The sequence below is a fragment of the Elgaria multicarinata genome, chromosome 15, assembly GCF_023053635.1.
Source record: "Elgaria multicarinata webbii isolate HBS135686 ecotype San Diego chromosome 15, rElgMul1.1.pri, whole genome shotgun sequence".
Lineage (NCBI taxonomy): Eukaryota > Metazoa > Chordata > Lepidosauria > Squamata > Anguidae > Elgaria > Elgaria multicarinata.
Genome location: NC_086185.1, coordinates 12,221,458 through 12,243,545, shown reverse-complemented (window position 1 = coordinate 12,243,545; position 22,088 = coordinate 12,221,458). Strand labels below are relative to the sequence as shown.

Here is a 22,088-nt window from a genome sequence, read left to right as displayed (position 1 = left end):
AGAAACAGCTGTGCCTATGCAGAATGCAAAGATAACCTGGCCACATTTGCGGTCTCCATGAGTGCTCCTTTGCGTTGTGATCTAAGAGGAAAGGTCACCTAGTAATTCTTTGTCAGCTAAACACCATCTGGGACCAACAGGCTGAATCCACAAGTAGTCTGCCAAAAAATATTATTTTTTTAAGGCAGGTTAACACAAAGGAGCCTTTCCTAGAAATGGGCACATCTATCTATGAAGGTCTGAGGCCTTCTGAGGCAGGGTAATAAAGGCAGGCCTTAGGGGGATGATGTTTTGGTTTTGCAGGAGGTATTCCTGAAAAGAGTAGTTTCATTTCTCCTGATAAGGTTCATTTCTTCAAAGCAGGAACTTGACTTCCTGTTTTGAGGAAAGAGGGTATAAAATAGGGGTGTGCACGAACCTCCCGCTCCGCTTCCAGATCCACGATTTGTGGATCGGGCCGCTCCGCCCCGCCCCCGCTCCGCCTATGTCCACTCCGCTCGGAGCTCCGGATCCGGATCGGAGCTCCGTTTCCCCCCCATAGGCTTGCATTAAGCTAAAAAAGTATACAACTTTTTTTCTGTGAAAGTTAGAAACCTCAAGTTTGGCACCATGACACCTCATGGAGGTATACACACGCATGCCAAGACTCAAGGCAGTCCCATCATCCCCTGATTTTTGGGGAATTTATGAAAATCGGGCACCCCATTCACACCCCTTTCCATAGCTCCGTCAATTTGCACGTTAAAAATCTCAAACTCGCCACCATGATAGCTTGTCCAGGGATACATACGCATGCTGAGACTCAAGGCAGTCCCATCATCCCCTGATTTTTGGGGAATTTATGAAAACCGGGCACCCCATTCACACCCCTTTCCATAGCTCCGTCAATTTGCATGTTAAAAATCTCAAACTTGCCACCATGAAAGCTTATCCAGGGGTGCACACACATGCCAAGACTCAAGGCAGTCCCATCATCCCCTGATTTTTGGGGAATTTATGAAAACCGGGCACCCCATTCACACCCCTTTCCATAGCTCCGTCAATTTGCACGTTATAAATCTCAAACTCACCACCATGAAAGCGTATCCAGGGGTGCACACGCACACCAAGACTCAAGGCAGTCCCATCATCCCCTGATTTTTGGGGAATTTATGAAAATCGGGCACCCCATTCACACCCCTTTCCATAGCTCCGTCAATTTGCATGTTAAAAATCTCAAACTCGCCACCATGATAGCTTATCCAGGGATACATACGCATGCTGAGACTCAAGGCAGTCCCATCATCCCCTGATTTTTGGGGAATTTATGAAAACCGGGCACCCCATTCACACCCCTTTCCATAACTCCGTCAATTTGCACTTTAGAAACCTCAAACTCGCCATCATGATACATGATAGCTTGTCCAGGGATACATACGCACACCAAGACTCAAGGCAGTCCCAGCGGCAGAGCCCGGTAAAGGACCAAGGGAGAGGGGGACCTTACCTGCCTCCGTCCGTGGTCCGTCACCGTCTTCAATTGAGCCCGCAGTTCTACCAGGAAGTCTGGGCCGCAAGCGGCCCAGACTTCCTGATGAAACCTCGGGCTCAATTGAAGACACTGACGGACCGCGGACGGAGGCAGGTAAGGGAGAGGAGGACGGGGAGGGGGGTTACCGGGCCCTGCCGCCGTCGCCGCATGGGCGACAGCAACAGCGGCAGGGCCCGGTAAACCCCACTTACCTTTCCGGCGGAGCTCCGGATCGAGGCGAAGGATCCGCCTTCACCTCGATCCTCTTCACCACGCTCCGCTGGCCCCCCAATCCTCTTCGCCTCCGCCTTAAGGGCAGGCGAAGCCCCCCGCTCCGCTCCTGCTTCTCCGGTCCGATTAGAAGCGGAGCACATCCCTAGTATAAAAGAGAGAGAGAACCAGCCAGGGGGTTGGTTAAATTCTTGGAGGAGAAGGCTATCAATGGCTACTAGCCCTGAAGGTTATGTGTTACCGCCAGTATCCAAGGCAGTAAGCCCTGTGTGCACCAGTTGCTGGGGAACATGGGTGGGAGGGTGCTGTTGCACCATGTCCTGCTTTGTTGGTCCCTGGTCAACAGCTGCGTGAACCACTGTGTGAACAGAGTGCTGGGCTAGATGGACCCTCAGCCTGATCCAGCATGGCCCTTCTTATGTTCTTAAAAGAAAGGGGGCAGAAATGGGAAATAAAAATGAAGCTGAGCTGAATAACCAAATGAATACGAATGTAACAAATGAATAACAAAACCAACGGGATGTCTATAAATGTGAAACAAAACAAATGGGGTCTTAAGTAATGAAAACAAATGGAACTCGTGGAACTGAGGGCGAGTCATTTAATGGGTCCTGAGCCTAAAATTAAAAGTGTTTTCTTTAAAGCATTGACAAAAACTACACGGTTCCTTCAGGGCCTCTCTCCAAAGACAATGAAGACTGCTGAGAAAGAATGAAGGATAACCAATGCATGGATATTGTAACACAGAGTTGTGTATGAGTCAGAGCACATCTGGCAATATGGACTCAGTAAATTAATTTGGACATGCACCAATGGACAGTAATCAAGTTTTGTGTCAGCCCATAAATGGCAGGGTAATGAAGTACCAAAGCTTGCATTAAGTTTAATCAGGCGGACGTTCCATCAGTTTCAGAACTTAGCACTGCAGCCTAGAACAAAGTGAACAACAAAACATCTGTAAATGGAATGGTGTCCCCCCCCCCACATGCACAATTATTGTTCTAATAGTCCAATCTTGTACTTCCCTACTCAGATGTAAATACGGTTGAGTAGTGTGAATCATAGGGTTATATGATTTGCCTAGGGTTTGCCTTAGTCACCATGGTTAAAGCAATGGTTTAAGGTGTCTTCTGAACACAACCTGGCTTTTGGGCTTAACCTCCGGGGTTAAAGCCATGGTTTAAGATGTCTTCTGAACACAACCTGGCTTTCGGGCTTAACCACCATGGTTAAAGCTGTGTCTTCTGAAGGCGGGCACTGAGAAGTTGTGATGGACCCTAAGTCTTCCAGTGAAACTAATTGCTTTGGGGCCAACTGGGAATCTATACCTGTGAGCCGGATTGGTTGTGGAAGTCAGAAGGTTTTCCCTTATTTATGCTACACTGTACTATGGGGATGATGGTTCACCAGCATGGGTGGCATGAGCTTAAATAGGTTGGTGACATCTGACAGTGTAGTGCGGGAAGAAAAGAACATAATAGGTGATGGTGGAAATGGGGTGGGACATTTATGGTGATTAGGCCAGCCCCTCGGGACTATGGGACCCCATGGGGCAGGACAAGACCTGCTTTGAGACTTGGGGAGATGTGACTTGGAGGGGGACCCTTCAGCACCTGAAGAGTTGGCCAGCAAAGCTGAAGGTAGTCATTGGCCCTTTCTACACCTAAGGATTATCCCAGGAAAATGGAGGGGGTCATCCCTGCCTGCTCCCGGGATCTCCTGTGTGGCATTTGGATGCACAGAGATGATCCCGGGATGATCCCAGGAAGAAAGGCTGGTGTAGAAATGGCCATTATCTGCCTTCACTGCCTCTCTCCAATTTTTTTTAAAAGGTTCCTAAAAATGGTACCTGTAGAGGCTACAGAGTGCCCAAGGGGGCAGATTTAGCTTCTTTGCAAGGTACATTTGCGCCTGTGGGACTTCATAACTGTTACAGAATGCCCAAACTGTTAAATATAGCTTGGAAACAATCTAGATGTAAGGACTGCAGCGCTCTGTGGCACTAAGGAGCAGTTTGCCATGGTATTTGTCTGAACGGATCCATACTTAGAAAACGTATGTCTATATAGTGCTTTCAGGAGGGAATTCACCAGAAATCTATTTTACAATTAGGCTGCCTTCGTGAGAAGGTCGGGTGGTACACAAACTGGTGTGGAAATGGGTTAGAAAGAATGGGGAACTGGGGGGAAATGAGACACTGAAATTGACAGATTCATCCACCCCTATTTCTGAGCAGAATTACATTGTTAGATTGTATGCTCCTTGGGAACAGGGAACTCTTCTTCTCCCACGCTCTTATTCTCACTTATTGAACCCTTCTAGGACGCCCTTAGTCTGCATGCCATGTTTTGGTATCTAGGTTTCATGATCTTGAAACCATGCAGTGACAGACAGACATCTTCTATTATTATAGATTTAAAATTTAATTACAACTGCACAAAAAACACCCAGAATTGTCCGACAACTGCTTCCAAAACAAAACAAACCAGAACAAAGCAAAAACACTCAAAACAAAGGCAAAATATCCCCCTAAACATTTACAAGGGAAGGAGACCTCTCTAGAGACCATAAAGAAGATTTGTCTTTCCTCATATGTAGAAATAATTACCAAGCTGTTCCATTACGAGTGTATTTTGGACTGAGAACTGCATTAGAAAGGAGGCATTTTACAATTATGAAGAATGAGTATCCTGGGCTGTAAAAATAAATTAAACATAAGTGAGGAGAGGGTCTGGGAATGGATTCTGGGATGTCAGACGCACAGTGTTCATATTGCTACTGTCACTTCAAAGATACGTTTCTGTATCTCAAAGAAACAAAATCCATTTCCATCTCCTTAAGCTCCTATTTATGAAAATGAGAGCTTCTATCTTAGGTTAGAAAAAGCAAAACAACAAGAAGAACAAAAACAACTCCTTAAGGTTGCACGGAAAAGCAATCACATTACACTTTCAATGGTTCATGTTGAAGTGAAACTGGATTAGAGATTGTAGGGGTGTTCTACAGAACACACATACCCAACCTCTGTTTTGGGCTTGTGGACTGTTTTGGAGCTTTCAAATCAGCCCGATTTGACTCGGGGCACCTTGAAACTGCAGGCAAGGCAGCCCAGTCTAGTCCCAAAATGGAATCATAGAATAGTATGTACCTGCCCGGACCTTAAGATCATCTACAGGGGCCCTTTTCTGTGAGCCCCTGCCAAAGGAAGTGAGGCAGGTGGCTACTAGGAGGAGGGCTTTCTCCGCTGTGGCACCCCGGCTGTGGAATGAGCTCCCCAGAGAGGTCCGCCTGGCGCCTACACTGTACTCTTTTCGTCGCCAGCTGAAGACCTTTTTATTCTCCCAGTATTTTAACACTTAATTTTAACTTAAATTTAAATTTTACTGTTCTAACTCTGTATTTTAATCTTATATCAATTTTGCTGCGTGGTTTTATCCTGGTTGTGCTTTTTATATTGTATTTTGTATTTGTGCTTTTAACCTGTTGGTTGTTTTATTATGGTTTTAATTTTTGTGAACCACCCAGAGAGCTTCGGCTATTGGGCGGTATAAAAATGTAATAAATAAATAAATAAATAAATAGTAGAGTTGGAAGGGGGCTACAAGGTCATCAAATCCAACCCCCTGCTCAATGCAGAAATCCACCCTAAAGCATACCTGACTGATGGCTGTCCAGCTTGGAGGCCTCTAGTGTGGGAGAGCCCACAACCTTCCTAGGTAACTGGTTCCATTGTCATACTGCTCTAACAGTCAGGAAGTTTTTCTTGATGCCCAGCTGGAATCTGGCTTCCTGTAACTTGAGCCCGTTATCCTGTGTCCTGCACACTGGGATGGATTCGGGTAGAGGCAGGCCAAATTCTGAAATCTCTTCATTGGCTTCCAATTCACTCCAGAATCCAATATAAACTTCTCCTGTTGACCTACAAAGCTTTTCACTGTCTAGCTCCCTCCTATCTTTCCTCTCTCATCCCACACTATTGCCCCGCTCGTGCTCTTCGCTCCTCTGATGCCATGTTTCTCACCTGCCCAAGGGTCTCTACTTCCCTTTCTCGGCTTCGTCCATTTTCTTCGGCTGCCCCTTACACCTGGAACGCTCTTCCAGAACGTTTGAGAACTACAAGTTCAATCGCAGCTTTTGAAGCTCAGCTGAAAACTTTTCTTTTTCCTAAAGCTTTTACAACTTGATTTTGTTCTGACTTTTATACTGTTAGTTTTACCCTACCCAGTGCCTGTTTACCCTACCCTGTGCCTGTTTGCATTCTCTTCCCCTCCTTTTTGTTTTATTATGATTTTATTAGAATGTAAGAGTATGCGGGAGGGTCTCGCTATTTACTGTTTTACTCTGTACAGCACCATGTACATTGATGGTGCTATATAAATAAATAATAATAATAATAAATAATAAAGACTATACCAACAAAAAGAGAAATGTGTACTAATCCAAAGGATTTCAAAGGGCAAACCATCCCCATCAATGCCAGTGATAGGGGAGGCATCAGCTCAGTCTGAAACAGTGACAGCTCCACATTTTGGGGGAGCCCCTTGGGAAAGATGCTCCCAGGAGGGGCTCCTCTTGGGTTTCACCTCCCACTGACTGTGTATTATTTGCCCTTGATGAGATAAGCTCTGGAGAGCGTTCACTCCCAGCTGGTGAAGAGCCCATGAGAGCTTTCTCTCCCACTGATACAGGCTGGCCTGTGTCTGGTGCCAACTCCTCTACTTCAGAGTCTGATTCTGATTGATCACCTGAAACACTTTCGTCCAACCCAGGGGAAGCAGGAGCAGACATGACAGACAGCAAGGAAGAGCAGCAGCAGGGGTCAGTGGAAGGTGCCCATCAACATCTACCCCTGATGGCAGCCCTGGTCTGAATTCCACCTCCTGGACCTCTTGGTCAGAACACCGAGGACAGACATCTATTATAGTATATCCCATACATGCTATTAGAGATACTGGACAAATTTGAGATGGGCTAAAATGAGTTCTGATTTCTAAGGATCTGACCTGTGGAATCAACTGCAGACATAATTCCAAGTATGAATCCCATTCAGTGTGTGCAAATCTTCGGCTGTGGGGCGGTATATAAATGTAATAAAATAAATAAATAATTTAAGGATGTGCGAAACAGCAGAACTCCACCTCATTGAAGTTCTCTGACCCTTCTCAACTGTGTCCAGTTTGCTCATTCTTTCAGACAGCTATTGAGATGGAATGAGCTTCTTACTCATCTGTCATTAGCAGACACCAGTACAGCTGGGTCCACAGAATCATAAGAAACTGCCTTATATGGCTCCAGACTAACTATCCATATAGCTCACTATTGTCTATTCTGATCAGTGGCTGGCTCTCTAGGGTCTCTGACAAGGTCTTTCCCATCATCCACTACCTGGAACCTCTTAACTAGAGAGATGTCAGGGATTATATCTAGGACCTCTTACATGCTAAGCATATGCTCTACCCTAGAGCTATGGTCTTTTTTCCTTTCCTTTTTTTTTTTTACAATATCCTGCAATATGGCTGTGAAGGTGTGAGGCCTACAGAGGCAAAGTAAAGAGGTCAGGCCTTAGAGGCCTAGGATTATTCTGTTGGGAGGGGGTAGCCCTGAGAGGAGTAGTTTCATTTCTCCAGTTAAGTTCCATCTCTTCAAGGTTCAAGCATAGGGTGACCATATGAAAAGGAGGACAGGGCTCCTGTACCTTTAACAGTTGCATAGAAAAGGGAATTTCAGCAGCTGTCATTTGTATATATGGAGAACCTGGTGAAATTCTCTATTCATCACAACAGTTAGAGATTAGGGATGTGCTCCGCTCCGATTAGGAGCGTAGAAGCAGTAGCGGATTGGCCTGCTCCGCCTTACCCAGAGGCGGAGTAGGAGCGGACCGCGGACCCCCTAGAAGCAAGGCGAAGAGAAGCGACCATTTTTCGGAGCTCCGAGTTCAGTCGGAGCGCTCCGGTCGCCATCTTGAAAACATTTCGCCATAGGATTGCATTGCGGCAAATAATCGCGCATAACTACGTTGTTTTTGAAGCTATCGTTCTGGAAATTCTTGTGCACAGAGAGTCGTGGATGGGGGTCATTTTGAGACCACTCTCACCTCTCTGCGTGCTGTGGTTCACGTGCAATATTTTTTTAAAAATCGGGGCAACCGCGGGGCTCAAACTGCGTTTCGGCTTTTCGCCCATAGGATTGCATTGAGGGAAAGAATCGGGGATAACTGGGGGGGGGTTTAAGCTATCGTTCTGAAAATTCTTGTGCACAGAGAGTCGTGGATGGGGGTCATTTTGAGACCACTCTCAACTTTCTGCATCGTACGGGTCGCGGGCTAGAAGTTTTTTAAAAATAGGGTCAACCGCGGGGCTCCGTTTCGGCTTTTCGCCCATAGGATTGCATTGAGGGAAAGAATCGGGGATAACTGGGGGGGGGTTTAAGCTATCGTTCTGAAAATTCTTGTGCACAGAGAGTCGTGGATGGGGGTCATTTTGAGACCACTCTCAACTTTCTGCGTGCTGTGGTTCACGTGCAATATTTTTTTAAAAATCGGGGTTTGGGTTTTTTTTTTTTATTATTATTTTTTTGGAAGCGATGACAGGCACATTCAACTCCCAATCCTGATGAGAATTCATCTCCTCAGAAAGCATCCTCCTCCAATCCCAGCGTTGGAGGGGGGACTAAGGCAGACCCACCCTGAGAACTTTCTGTTTTGTGTCTCTTTGTGGGTTGGCGTTCGTGGAGGGAACACTTACTTAGCTAGTGCTCCTGCTTTGGAGATAGATTAATTTAATATAGGTTTAGTTTGGCGCGTGTGTGTGTTTGTTTGCTTCTTTCTGACTTGTAGCTTAGTTTGCCCTGTGTTTTCCCCTTACTTTGATTTAATATAAACTTTATTTTTGAATTTTGGAGTGTGTGGTTGGGTTGGTTGCCCCCCCCCCTTCCCTGTATTAAAGCCTGACTGTTCTGCTTTTGTGAAAGCTTTCTTTTGAAAGCATACACACACTTTTTGTCCCATTTCCCTACATTTATATTCTTAAACATATTTTATTATATTCTTTCACATAGTCCATTAGTATATATTCTCATACATATTATATTAGTATTCATATTTTGTTCTTCTTATAGTAGTGGTTGGTTCTTTTTCCCCCTCCCCTCTCTTAAATCCTGATTGTGTTTCCTTCTATCTTCTATATACCAAATATACCAAAAAAATTGGATTCTCTTTTTCTTCTCTGTGTAACTTCGACGGAGTGGGCTGCTTTTGTCAAGTTCAACAGGCAGCCACAGATTGAGCATTTTGGGGAAAGCATACGCACACCATTTCCCTATTCTTAAACATATTATTATTATATTCTTTGACATAGTCTTAGTAGTCTATTAGTATACATTCTCATACATATTAGTAGTAGTATTCATATTTTGTTCTTCTTATAGTAGTGGTTGTCCCATTTCTTGTCCCATTTCCCTACATTTATTAGTAATATTCTAAAACATATTATTATATTCTTGTAGATATTCTTAGTAGTATATTCTCATACATATTAGTAGTAGTATATTTTATTGTTCTTGTCCCATTTCCCTACATTTAAACATATTATATTCTTCTTATACATATTCTTAGTAGTACCTTATACATAGTATTAGTAGTATTAATATTTTGTTAGTCATCATGAAAAGAGAAAGCAGGCGTGCTGAAAGCAGCAAGGCTCAGTCTGCCAGCAGGGCTTCCTCTCCTCCTGTGAAACTCAAACGGGCAACTCCTTGGCTGACTGCTCCAAAACAGAAGCAGGACAAGCAGCAGGCAGAGCCACTCTCTTCTGCAACTTGTGCCCGGCGTTCTCTTTTTGAGGGTGGGAATGGGAAAAGTGCCCGTTTGCAAGAGGCACGTGGCAGCAGTGCCATTAGAGGAGGAGGAGTATCCCCAACTCCTTCATTCTCCTTTCAGCCCACGAGCCCGCTGATGGACCTAGACGAGGTCCTCAGCACAGTGGAGGGGGGGGAGGAGGAGGAGGCGGTGGGCCTCCAGGATGTGGGGGCTGAGGAGGAGCAGCAGCAGGCCGAGGCTCTCTCCCCAGTCTCATCCCACACCCCTGTTTCTGTGGCAACACCAGAGAGCTCAGGCGGGCAATTGGTGGTGTCACCACAGAAACGAAAGACAAGCATCGTGTGGGACCACTTTGAGTTGGGAGCGGATCCCCGCTTTGCTGTCTGTCGCCACTGCAAACTCAGCCTAAGCAGGGGTTCATCGACAGGGCATTATGGAACCAGCAGCATGAAGATGCATCTTCATAGGCAGCACCAGGCGATCTTGCTGGGGAAAGAGGCGGGCAAGGCGACTGGTTCCAGGGGAAAGCCGAAGGCTGCTGCTGGCACTGCCACTCTAAGCTCTCCATCTCCCATCCCCACAAGGGTTAGGCAGGCAACCCTGCAGGACATGGGGTGGGGGAAGTATTGACCCACAAGATGGCGTTTTCCAATGCCCACCCAGGGTGCTACTGTGTTGGGGCATCTGCCGGGACTGACTCCTCCCCAATACTAGATCTATGACATGTCACTCTGCCTGCCCCTCTGCTAGCCTGTCCTCCTCGGTGACCGACTCGCTGGGATGGTTTGCGTTTGCAATGCGTGACTAACTGCAATGCTGGCTTAGAAACCAGCCATCACTTCCTTGTGCCCCCAGAAATGCCCGCAGCCTGCCTGCCTGCCTGCCCGCCTCCCCCGGGGTGCTGCTGTGGTGGGGCATCTGCCAGGACTGACTCCTCGCCTACTCTGCCTGCCTCTCTGCCCGCCTGGTGCCTGGTTTGCTCCCAATCGTCCTCCTCTGTGCCCCTCAAGGCGTAACTGCTGGCTTAGAAAGAAACAACCAGCCATCTTTGCCTCACTTTGCGCCCACTTATGGGTTGGTTTGCTATGCGTTAGTGCTCAAGCCATCCTTGCGGCACTACAATGCATGCTGCCTGCCTGCTTTCCATTGATGGTGCTATATAAATAAATAATAATAATAATAATAATTCTCCCCTTCCCGCCTTGCAGCGATGGTGTATGTGTCTTGCTTTGACTAAGGGGAGAAGTCCTTCCTGCGCTCACTTAGACTTTATCAAATTCAATAATCCCTTTTTCAAATGTGCCAGAAGATTTAGGGTTATCTCGTGGCATGTTGGGATTGCCTTGGAACTGGCCCCATTGAGCTGTCTGCAATTGCAACTTTAAATCCCTGACATACTGGAGTGTTCAAATTTCAAAAGTTCCCCTAACATCAGGGGATGATGGGATTGCCTTGAAACTTGGTGTCCATGGGGACACATGGGTAAGCTGTCATGGGACCAAAGGATAGGTTTCTAACGTGCAAATTGACGTAGTTGTAGAATGGGACTTGATTTGGGGTGAGTTAAAAAGTTTAAGCCGCGCCAAAAATCAGGGGATGATGGGATTTGCTTGCAACTTGGCGTGCATGTGGACACATGGATAAGCTCTCCTGGTGCCGAGTTTGAGGTTTCTAACATGCAAATTGACGGAGCTATCCCAAGGGGTGTGAATGGGGTGCCCGATTTTCATAAATTCCCCAAAAATCAGGGGATGATGGGATTGCCTTGAAACTTGGCGTGCATGTGGACACGTGGATAAGCTATCATGGTGCTGAGTTTGAGGTTTCTAACGTGCAAATTGACGTAGTTGTAGAATGGGACAATTTGGGGTGAGTTAAGCCATGCCAAAAATCAGGGGATGATGGGATTTGCTTGCAACTTGGCGTGCATGTGGACACATGGATAAGCTCTCCTGGTGCCGAGTTTGAGGTTTCTAACATGCAAATTGACGGAGCTATCCCAAGGGGTGTGAATGGGGTGCCCGATTTTCATAAATTCCCCAAAAATCAGGGGATGATGGGATTGCCTTGCAACTTGGCGTGCATGTGGACACGTGGATAAGCTATCATGGTGCTGAGTTTGAGGTTTCTAACGTGCAAATTGACGGAGCTATCTAAAGGGGTGTGAATTAGGGTTATGGGAGGTGCGTTAGAGGGTAGAGCCGCGCCAAAAATCAGGGGATGATGGGATTTGCTTGCAACTTGGCGTGCATGTGGACACATGGATAAGCTGCCCTGGTGCCGAGTTTGAGGTTTGTAACATGCAAATTGACGGAGCTATCCCAAGGGGTGTGAATGGGGTGCCCGATTTTCAAAAATTCGCCAAAAATCAGGGGATGATGGGATTGCCTTGAAACTTGGCGTGTGTGTGTATACGCCCATGAGGTGTCATGGTGCCAAACGTGAGGTTTCTAACTTCAACGGAAAAAAAGTTGTTTACTTTTTTAGCTTTCAATGCAAGCCTATGGGGGGGCAAAAACGGAGCTCCGGATCCGGATCCGGAGCTCCGAGCGGAGCGGAGCGGAAGTGGGCGGAGCGGGGGCGGGGCGGAGCGACCCGCTCCGAAAAATGGCGGATCTGCAAGTGAAGCGGAGCGGGGGGTCCGTGCACACCCCTATTAGAGATGCAGGAGCTATACTAGAGTGACCAGATTTAAAAGAGGGCATGGCTCCTGCAGCTTTAACTATTGTGATGAAGAGGAAACTTCACCAGGTTCTCCATATATACAAACGACACCTGCTGAAATTTCCTTTTCTATGCAACTGTTAAAGGTACAGGAGCCCTGTCCTCCTTTTCATATGGTCACCCTATTCAAGCAGTACTTTCTGTTTTGGGGAAAGAGGCTATAAAAACAGAGGAGAAAGGGAACCAGGGAGAGAGAAAGAAAGAGAGAAGGAAAAGACAAGAGCATGAGGGGGCAGCAGCTGGAAAAGCCTAAATGCAGCTAGGGTAAAAGAACTTGTATTTTGCAACTTTTATTTTCTTTTAATGCCTTCATATCACTCGGCTCTATTGACTAAGTATGTTTAATTGCAATTTGATCCTTTTACTGTATTAGTAAACTGTTGTGTTAAATCCGAAGTGTCTACAGCCTAAAACCCACATGATTGGAAAGTGGAAGGTAAAAGAAGGAAGATGGGTCTCTTAAGGAGAAAGAGCTCTTTAAAGAGTTGCTCAGGGAGTCCAGGACATAGGAACCCTGACAATGGCATTAGCTTGCTATTATGCCAGCCTATTTTTATGGGGCAAATAATGATGATGATGATGATGATGATGATGGTGATGGCGGTGTTATTTATTATGTCATTAATATTCACCATGCATTACGGATTAACAACAGAAGGCAGGTCCCTGTGAGGATATGAAATCATGGTTGCATATTGGCTTGCAGCACACGGCCAAATGTTGCCAGGCTCTGTCAAGGCATTTTCCACTTTGCTATTTAGTAAAGCTGGCATCTAGTTCATCATAAGGTTTGATGCAGGCCATTACACCGCACTGGCCCCTGAAATGCTAATTGTCAAGTCAGAGTTTGCAAAGACAGAAGCAAATGAGATATCATTATCTCTAGCCTTTACTCGGAGTGAGCTACAAGGTCAAAGTCATCTGGAAAGAGCAATTCTTTGATAAGAGCTGCCAATTGCTCCTTTGGCTCATAAATACACAGAGAGAGAGGAAGGGAGGGAGATTATGGCGTTTACATGAGTGGAATTCTCAACTTTATTCCATTGACATTTCTTCGCTTTAGCACAGCCTCATGGAAATACTATGGACATAATATATCTTGATTTCAGAAAGACACTGTTTAGACAGTGGTTAAGCATTTTGAGCTAAACATGATGGCTTAGTGAGTTGTGTGAACCAAGAGTTAGCGTGTTGTATGAACCATTCCTAATCATGGTGGCTACATAACAATGGTTTCAACACATTCACTAACCATTTGCGGCAAAAGGGTTAGAAGCCTAACCATAGCTTAGCATGTAGTCTGAACAGGCCCAACGTCATTTGAGAAAGCACCCCTCTGATATTCTGATTAGCTTGCTAGTTACAAGTAGGATTGTAATAATTATAATTCATCCACTTATACTGTCCCATGTCTTCCTTCATGTGTGGTGGGCAAAGAAGTGGGGGAATTCTCTTGCCCCCAATTTGGGAACACCTAAGGTAGCTTTCTAGATTTTGGCCCTTGATTCCAAAAAAAGATTAGGGAACAGTCTCTCTCTGTGTGTGTGTGTGTGTGTGTGTGTATACACACACACACACACACACACACACAAAACACAGACACTATTCATTCAAAGGAAGGAAAGTTCTTTTTTTAAGAGTTCTTTTCTGCTCAGTTGGCTCATCTTGTTCCTCAGATGTCTGCTTTTAACACACTACAAGTCACAACCATTATAACAAATACATTTTCTGACATGTTATCCTTCTTCTTTCGTAGGTCAGAAATACAGCTCTATAAGAGAAGCTGGAACAGCCAAATTCAAGGCTGCTGACTCTTTATCCATTTCTATATCAATACGGGGAGCATCAGATGCACAAGGTAATGTACATCAACAATACAAATGCAATAAAATATGATAAAAAACAATAAAACATTAATAAAACACAAAGTTGTTGTTGTTTTAAAAAAACCAATAAAAATGAGGTAGTTGAAATATCCATCACACAATTCAAAACAACCAATTAAAGAAAACTCCAACACATCTAGAAATCAGCTTGTGGGTCAAAGGGCTATCGAATTAAAAATGTCTTTGCCTCCCTGTGGAAGGTCATGAGAAATGGGGCTAAATGGGTGTCTCTTGTCAAGGAGGTTCAGAACTCGGGATGAGGATCACAATAGCCATAGGTTGCTTTTGTAATAAGTGTTCTATTATTTACAAGTATAGAAGATGGAGGCAAACAGGCACGCTGGCCCAATAGGCAGTGTTAATCGAAAACCATCAATGTGCCCTGAAATCAACTACACATCCTTTGCAACTCCCCCGTACTGTTTCTTGCATGCAGTTTATGGTAGCATTCAGTTTAGGGTGACCATATGAAAAGGAGGACAGGGCTCCTGTATCTTTAACAGTTGCATAGAAAAGGAAATTTCAGCAGGTGTCCTTTGTCTATATGGAGAACCTGGTGAAATCCCCTCTTCATCACAACAGTTAAAGCTGAAGGTGCCCTGCCCTCTTTTAAATCTAGTCACAGTATAGCTCTTGCAGCTTTAACTGTTGTGATGTGCGACATGCCTACAAATGACACCTGCTGAAATTCCCTTTTCTATGCAACTGTTAAAGACACAGGACCCCAGTCCTCCTTTTCATATGGACACCCTAATTCAGTTCCTTCAGTTCATTTATGTTTCTTCCACCACCACCCACGCTACACTACCGATCCACGTGTAGAGTTTGATCAAACGTTATCAAAAATGAAATCTTGATGGGATGCACAGCTTATAACAAGTTGGAGTGCCTTCACCTCATCAGCATCTTTTTACACTTCTATGTTACCAATGTACAAATTTGCATTGATCATAAACAGCAGACCCAGTGGGTGAACGGTTCCCAGGTCTGGGGATTGGGCTATTTGCCTGTTCTGGATGGGGTTGCACTCCCCCTGAAGGAGGAGGTACATTGCTTTGTCACTGGACACCCAGATGACCTCATTGGCCCAGAACACCCATTACTAATAGTTTATTGCTTGATGGGCCATGAGATAGATGATTGGTCTGATCCAGCAGGGATCTTCTTAAGTTAAGTTTTTTTAAAAACAAACAAAAAAAAACAGCATTTTTTACTGAGCTCTGAGGCCAACTGAAGACCAACCTGAAGGTTAAATATCTCAAAAATTCAGGCAAAATTCAAATGAGTTAAATGACAGAAGCATCCCAATGTATTTAGCTGCCTACTTGGGATTGAACAAATTACAAAGATCAATGTGGAAGGTGATCTAAGGAAATGAGTCCACTTACCAAAGCACAGAGGAGATCCACAGCTTCCAGAATGAGTTCTTGGTGGCCAATTCGAGTGACTCCTAACTCCTCAAGCTCCTGGTGAGTGATGTGTAGCAATTGCTCTCCATTGATCTTTTCTCTCTCAAAATTCTTTATGTATTGTTGCAGGCAGTCGTCGAGGCCTAGTTTAAAACAGCAACAAAAGAGGTGGATTGAAAGAACAATACTGAACAGGCTCATTGCAACTTCAGTTCACTTTGGAACTAGAGGGCTTTCATCTTGACGAAATATAAAAGGATCTATCCCTTCAGAACAGACTGCAGAAAGGAATAATAGCACTTTATACTTTGTGCAACAGCACATATCTTTTTATATTGGTTTTATATACTGAGAAGGCTGCAGTCTTCAAAAGCAGCGAAAGAACGCATTAAATATTAAAGTATTTATTTATTTATTTATTTATTTATTTATTTAAGGATTTTTATGCCGCCATTCAGCCAAAAAAGGCTCTCACAGTGGCTTACAAAAGTATTTCTTGACAGTCCCTGCCCACAGGCTTACAATCTAAAAGACATGAAACAAAAGGAAAGGGGATTGGGAGGGAGGAGGAGGGGGGAAAGTAAAGCAAATTCAGGCACTACAATCTTAGTTGCAAAGTTCAGCAGTTACAGATGACAGCAGGAGGGAGGGGGCTCTGAGCTGGAGCTGGACCCAGGCACGGTGGAGAGGTGCCTGGCTGCTGTTTCCTCCCTCACTGGTGGCCTCTGCAGAGACAGTTGGTAGCAGGAGGGAGGGGGCTCTCAGCTGGAGCTGGACCCAGGCATGATGGAGAGGTGCCTGGCTGCTGCTTCCTCCCTCACTGGTGGCCTCTGCAGAGACAGTTGGCAGCAGGAGGGAGGGGGCTCTCAGCTGGGGCTGGACCCAGGCACGGTGGAGAGGTGCCTGGCTGCTGCTTCCTCCCTCACTGGTGGCCTCGGCAGAGACAGTTGACAGCAGGAGGGAGGGGGCTCTCAGCTGGAGCTGGACCCAGGCACGGTGGAGAGGTGCCTGGCTGCTGCTTCCTCCCTCACTGGTGGCCTCTGCAGAGACAGTTGGTAGCAGGAGGGAGGGGGCTCTCAGCTGGAGTTAACTCATATTGCACCCATCGGAAATTAAGCACCGTATCCCGAACCTAAGGGCAATGCAAAACCATTTGTTCAGCTTTCATAAGGTGTGATGAATTTGACATGGGCAACACAGACATTGGGAAGCTGCAGCCGGACATGCCATGAAATGCGCGCCCGTGCAACTGACACATGGCTTTTATTGCACAAGCTTATGCAATAGCCTCCTTAGAGCTCTTTCCATGCGAGAAATCCACACAACTTAGGTCTAAATCACGATTTTGAATCAGTGATGCCATCACCCCACAAAACACATGTTCCAGCTGTCCTGTATAACCTGCTTGGCAAATAATAACCAGCTTTGGTTTTTAAGGCAAACATACGGCTCTATTTCTGACCTACATCCCCGGCGCTCGTGAGTGTTATTTTTGGGTGGGTGGGAGCAGATGCAGAGCTGTGAGGAAAAATAGCTGATTTCAATTTATGCCTGAAATAGCCGTTTTTCCTTTTTTTCTACAATACCTCCTAGAAGGCTATTTAAACAGAAGTAAACATGTTCCAGGCCATGTCCTCTCTCGTTTGTCTGCCTCCAAGCTTCTTCTCTCTCGCACACATTTTTTTTTCTTTCTATTTTAGATCCTCAGTTCACTTCGCAAGACGTTCTGTTGTGGCGTTGCACCGGGAAAAAGAGCGGGGCCCTGCTACACCAGCGAAGCATTTGGGGGATCAGCCCCCAGCTCTATGATAACCGCTTCATTGTTCTTATGGCTATCCAACACTGTGCATTACAGTCATGTTGTTGGCTTTATGGAGGAACACAAATCCGGTACGGCAATCCTCTCTTGCTATTTTCTTCCATTACGGAAGATTAGCAGAGGTGTGAAAAGAAAGGAGGAAAATGTTTACTGCTGGTTCCTCCCACTCCCCCCCCCCCACCTTCCCTTGCACAGAGGCCTAATCTACACCAAGCAGCATATTGCACTATGAAAGTGGTTTTATTTATTTATTTATTTATTTGTTGCATTTTTATACCACCCAATAGCTGAAGCTCCCTGAGTGGTTCACAATTCCCTGGGCGGTATGAATAATAATAACAATAATAACAATAATAACAATAATAATAATAATAATAATAATAATAATAATAATAATATATTTCTTACCCACCTCTCCCTCTGGATCGAGGCGGGGAACAACATTAAAAGGTATACAAAAAGGTATATAAAAGGCAAGAGCCGCACCAAGCAGGATATAGCACTATGAAGCAGTATATGAAATGTGTCAATGGGCCCCAACAGTTGTCAGTGCACTTCAATATCACTATAAAGCACTAGTGTGGCTCCTGCCTTTTATATACCGCTTTCATACTGCTTCCATAGTGCGATATCCTGCATTGTGTAGATTAGGCCGCTGTCTCCAGGATATATATTTAAACAATGTGCAATGTTGCAGAGGAAAGGTCAGGCACTGAAAGAATTCATATACTCCAACGTCCTTATGTATTACTAGGGACTGTCCCTATTTTCAGGACCAGGTCCGTATTTTGCCCCGGCACAACAAAAAGCGCTAACCTTAATCAAAAAACAATATTGTTGATAGCAAAAAAGTTAAGGGTGTAGACAATAAAACAGTGTTTAATACACTAATAAAAGCCGCTTCTGTAATCTCTTCATTGGCTTCCAATTCACTTCAGAATCCAATATAAACTTCTCCTGTTAACCTTCAAAGCTTTTCACGGTCTAGCTCCTTCCTATCTCTCCTCTCTCATCTCACACTATTGCCCCGCTCGTGCTCTTCGCTCCTCTGATGCCATGTTTCTCGCCTGCCCAAGGGTCTCTACTTCCCTTGCTCGGCTTCGTCCATTTTCTTCTGCTGCCCCTTACGCCTGGAACGCTCTTCCAGAACATCTGAGAACTACAAGTTCAATTGCAGCTTTTAAAGCTCAGCTAAAAACTTTTCTTTTTCCTAAAGCTTTTAAAACTTGATGTTGTGCAGACTTTATACTGTTAGTTTTACCCTACCCTGTGCCTGCTTACCCTACCCTGTGCCTGTTTGCATTCTCTTCCCCTCCTTATTGTTTCATTATGATTTTATTAGAATGTAAGCCTATGTGGCAGAGTCTTGCTATTTACTGTTTTACTCTGTACAGCACCATGTACATTGATGGTGCTATATAAATAAATAAATTAATAATAATAATAATTATATTAACAGAATCCATAGTGATATCTCACAGTTAAAATGGTTCAAACAGAAAAGTGCTCAGCAGACTTGATTAGCTTGGCCAGACGCGTTTCAACACGAAGTCTACCTCAATGGCCAGTGTGCTATACATATACGTAAAACAAACTGTTTTATGCATATTTATTTTATAGTACACTTAACTTTTTTGCTATCAACCATATTTTGCCCCTACTTTTGCTATTAGGAAATAACTTGCTAAAAACGTGTTAATGTGTCTTGCTAAGCATTGTCTTCTTCAGGGTTCAGCTCCACTCCTTCCAGGCTCTGGGGATTAAACCTCTGGTCGTTGGTGGGTAGCCTATGTTGTCATGCACTCATGCTTGGAAATGATCTTGGAAATGATCTAGTCCACGTGTAGGAAATGATCTAGTCCAGGTAGGGCAGCTTACCCATCAAGATCCCCACCCCAACATGGTTTCTTACTGGCAGCGTGGATTTTACTGGCAGCACAGCGAGAGCCTCAGCTCCAGGAATGCCTCTGTGTCCCCACCTCTGCCTTGTACATAGTCATTTAGGAAGGTTACTTGTAGGGATGTCACCAGCACCCGACAGGGGCTGAGAATCTCATGGACTCCCCATGTCCACCCCACCCACCCCCAAGATACAGCTTGTTGGGCCATGGCACATTCGTGGGCCCTCTCTTTGAGCACCCCGTGGCTTGATGACCACCTGGCAGCCAACTGCCCTCATCCAGAGCCTCCATTGTGCACAACGAAGGAGGGTCAGGATGAGGGCAGATGGCCTTGACAAGTGGGGGCAAGCAGCAGCAGCTTAGCAGATATCTTAGAGAACTGGCCATGGGTAAGTCTGTCCATCCCTAGTTACTTGTCCTTTGTGACTAGCCACACCTCGTACGGCAGCCATTTCGTGGTGCTTCCCGTGACGTTTTTTTTTTCCAAATGGCCAAAATGTGCCCATGAACCTTCATAGGTTGTCTCCCCGTGATCTAACCCAACTCCCTGTTCACTGCAGGATCAGCCTTGCAGGATGCCACTGCAGCATCCCTGACAGATGGCCACCAAACCTCGGCTTAAATATCTTCAGTGAAGGACAGCCCACAACATCCCAAGGCAGTCTGTTCCGTTTGCCAAACCGCTCATGCCATCAGGAAGGTTCTGTGAATGTTTTGCTGAAATCTTCCGCCTTGCAATGTCCAGCCATTAGTTCCAGTCCTCCCCTCTGGAACAAAAGAGGAAAAGTCTCTTCCATTGTTTGCATGACAGCTAGCATGTCTCCTCTTAATCTTTTCTACCCCAGGGTAAACACACACAGCTCTTTCTAGCATAAAGAGATTCTTGTTTGGGCAGAGACCTTTCCTGAACAACAGCACTCTTCCTGACTATGGTGTGTGTCAGGAAACACTGATTCTGTCTGTGTCTCAGCAGCCTGTACGGTTCCATCCCATGAGGCTGAATTTGCATATATTTGTTAGGCAATCTAACAAATTGATCCATCCCAGCCGTTAAGGCTCCACTGATACCCTCACTAATTAGGCTGAATAAGTTCAGCTGACGGTTTGTGGGGGCATTCTGCCTCTCTCCACCCCAGAGGAAGCCCAAGAAGACTGTTTCAGTTAACTTGCAATTGACTGACAAGAGTCACCTTAGCTTTGTTAAAGGTTTGGGGGTATAAAACTAGGGTGACCCTATGGAAAGGAGGACAGGGCTCCTGTATCTTTAACAGTTGTATTGAAAAGGGAATTTCAGCAGGTGTCATTTGAATATATGCTGAACCTGGTGAACCTGGTGTGATGAAGAGGAAATTTCACCATGTTCTCCATATATACAAATGACACCTGCTGAAATTCCCTTTTCAATACAACTGTTAAAGATACGGGAGTCTTGTCCTCCTTTTCATATGGTCACCTTAGCTATACTAGAGTGACCAGATACAAAAGAGGACAGGGCTCCTGCAGCTTTAACTGTTGTGATGAAGAGGGAATTTCACCAGGTTCAGCATATTTCACCAGGTGTCATTTGTATATATGGAGAACCTGGTGAAATTTCCTCTTCATCACACCAGTTAAAGCTGCAGGTGCCCTGCCCTCTTTAAAATCTGGTCACTCTAGTATAGCTCCTGCAGCTTTAATTGTGGTGATGAAGAGGGAATTTCACTAGGTTCTCCATATATACAAATGACACCTGCTGAAATTCCCTTTTCTATGCAACTGTTAAAGATACAGGAGCCCTGTCCTTCTTTTCATAGGGTCACCATAGTATAGCGATCAAATAATAGTTACATTTTTAGGGGTGGTGAATGTTTGGTCATCCAGTTGACTGAATCAGGCTTTTAGTGTGGGGACTGAGTTTCAGAGGTTTTATCAGACTCGGAGACAGAAGAAGAAGAAGAAGAAGAAGAAGAAGAAGAAGAAGAAGAAGAAGAAGAAGAAGAAGAAGAAGAAGAAGAAGAAGAGCTAAGACAGGAAGTGGGGGAGGAGCTTCTCTAAGAATCTTCAAGAGTCAAGGATGATTCTTCTCAGGAGCTTTTCAGACATGACACTGAAGGCTCAGAGACTATTCCCCCCCTCTTCTCTAACCTCCCCCTGGGAACTCAACCTTTGTCACAGGGGGAGGAAACATCAGAGTTGACAGAACCCAGAGTCTGCCATGGGGCCAAGCAGAGTTAAGAAGATGTAGGAAGCAGTCCATTAGGGTAGCCACTGGCCAGAGGTTTCAGCTCAAAGACCTCCCCCCCCCACAAAAAAGTAAAAAGCCTGTTGGGATTGTGGGTAAACTGCTTGTTTTAATTGATAAGCAACTGCCTTGCTTTGTTAAGCAAATTCAGCTCAGAGGATAGCTCTCAGAATTCACACTCCCTTCAGGTGTGAAAAGATGTTTATTTACTGAATAAAGCTTTGTAGATTGCACAATAGACTTCTTTTATTATCTCACATCGGTGGGAGGGCTTAGAATCATGACACCAGATATTGTTGGACTGCAACCTCCATCAGCCTTAGCCATCATAGCCTATAGTGACTGGAGGGATGGTTGGAGTTGCAGTCCAATAATATCTGGAAGGCCTCAACTAACCTACCCCTAATCTAGATGTTAAAATACAGTTATCTTTTTATTTATTTTCTTCCATGAACAGATGGGGCTATAATAACATTTTTCTTGTGTTCTTTGAATTGCAAATGCTTAAATTCCAGCCGTTGACCACCCCATGCCAGCATGAAAAGTCACTGTCTCTGCAAACCACACTTTC

At 45.1% G+C, this 22,088-nt stretch overlaps 1 protein-coding gene across 1 annotated transcript in view; it reads right to left on the bottom strand.

The window, feature by feature from the left end:
• Positions 1–22,088, bottom strand: part of LOC134409345 (connector enhancer of kinase suppressor of ras 2-like) — a 376,171-nt gene that overhangs the window by 227,702 nt on the left and 126,381 nt on the right. Inside the window, exon 2 of the mRNA XM_063142057.1 lies at positions 15,556–15,719. Coding sequence (XP_062998127.1) covers positions 15,556–15,719 — 164 coding nt within the window. The remainder of the gene's footprint in view (positions 1–15,555; positions 15,720–22,088) is intronic.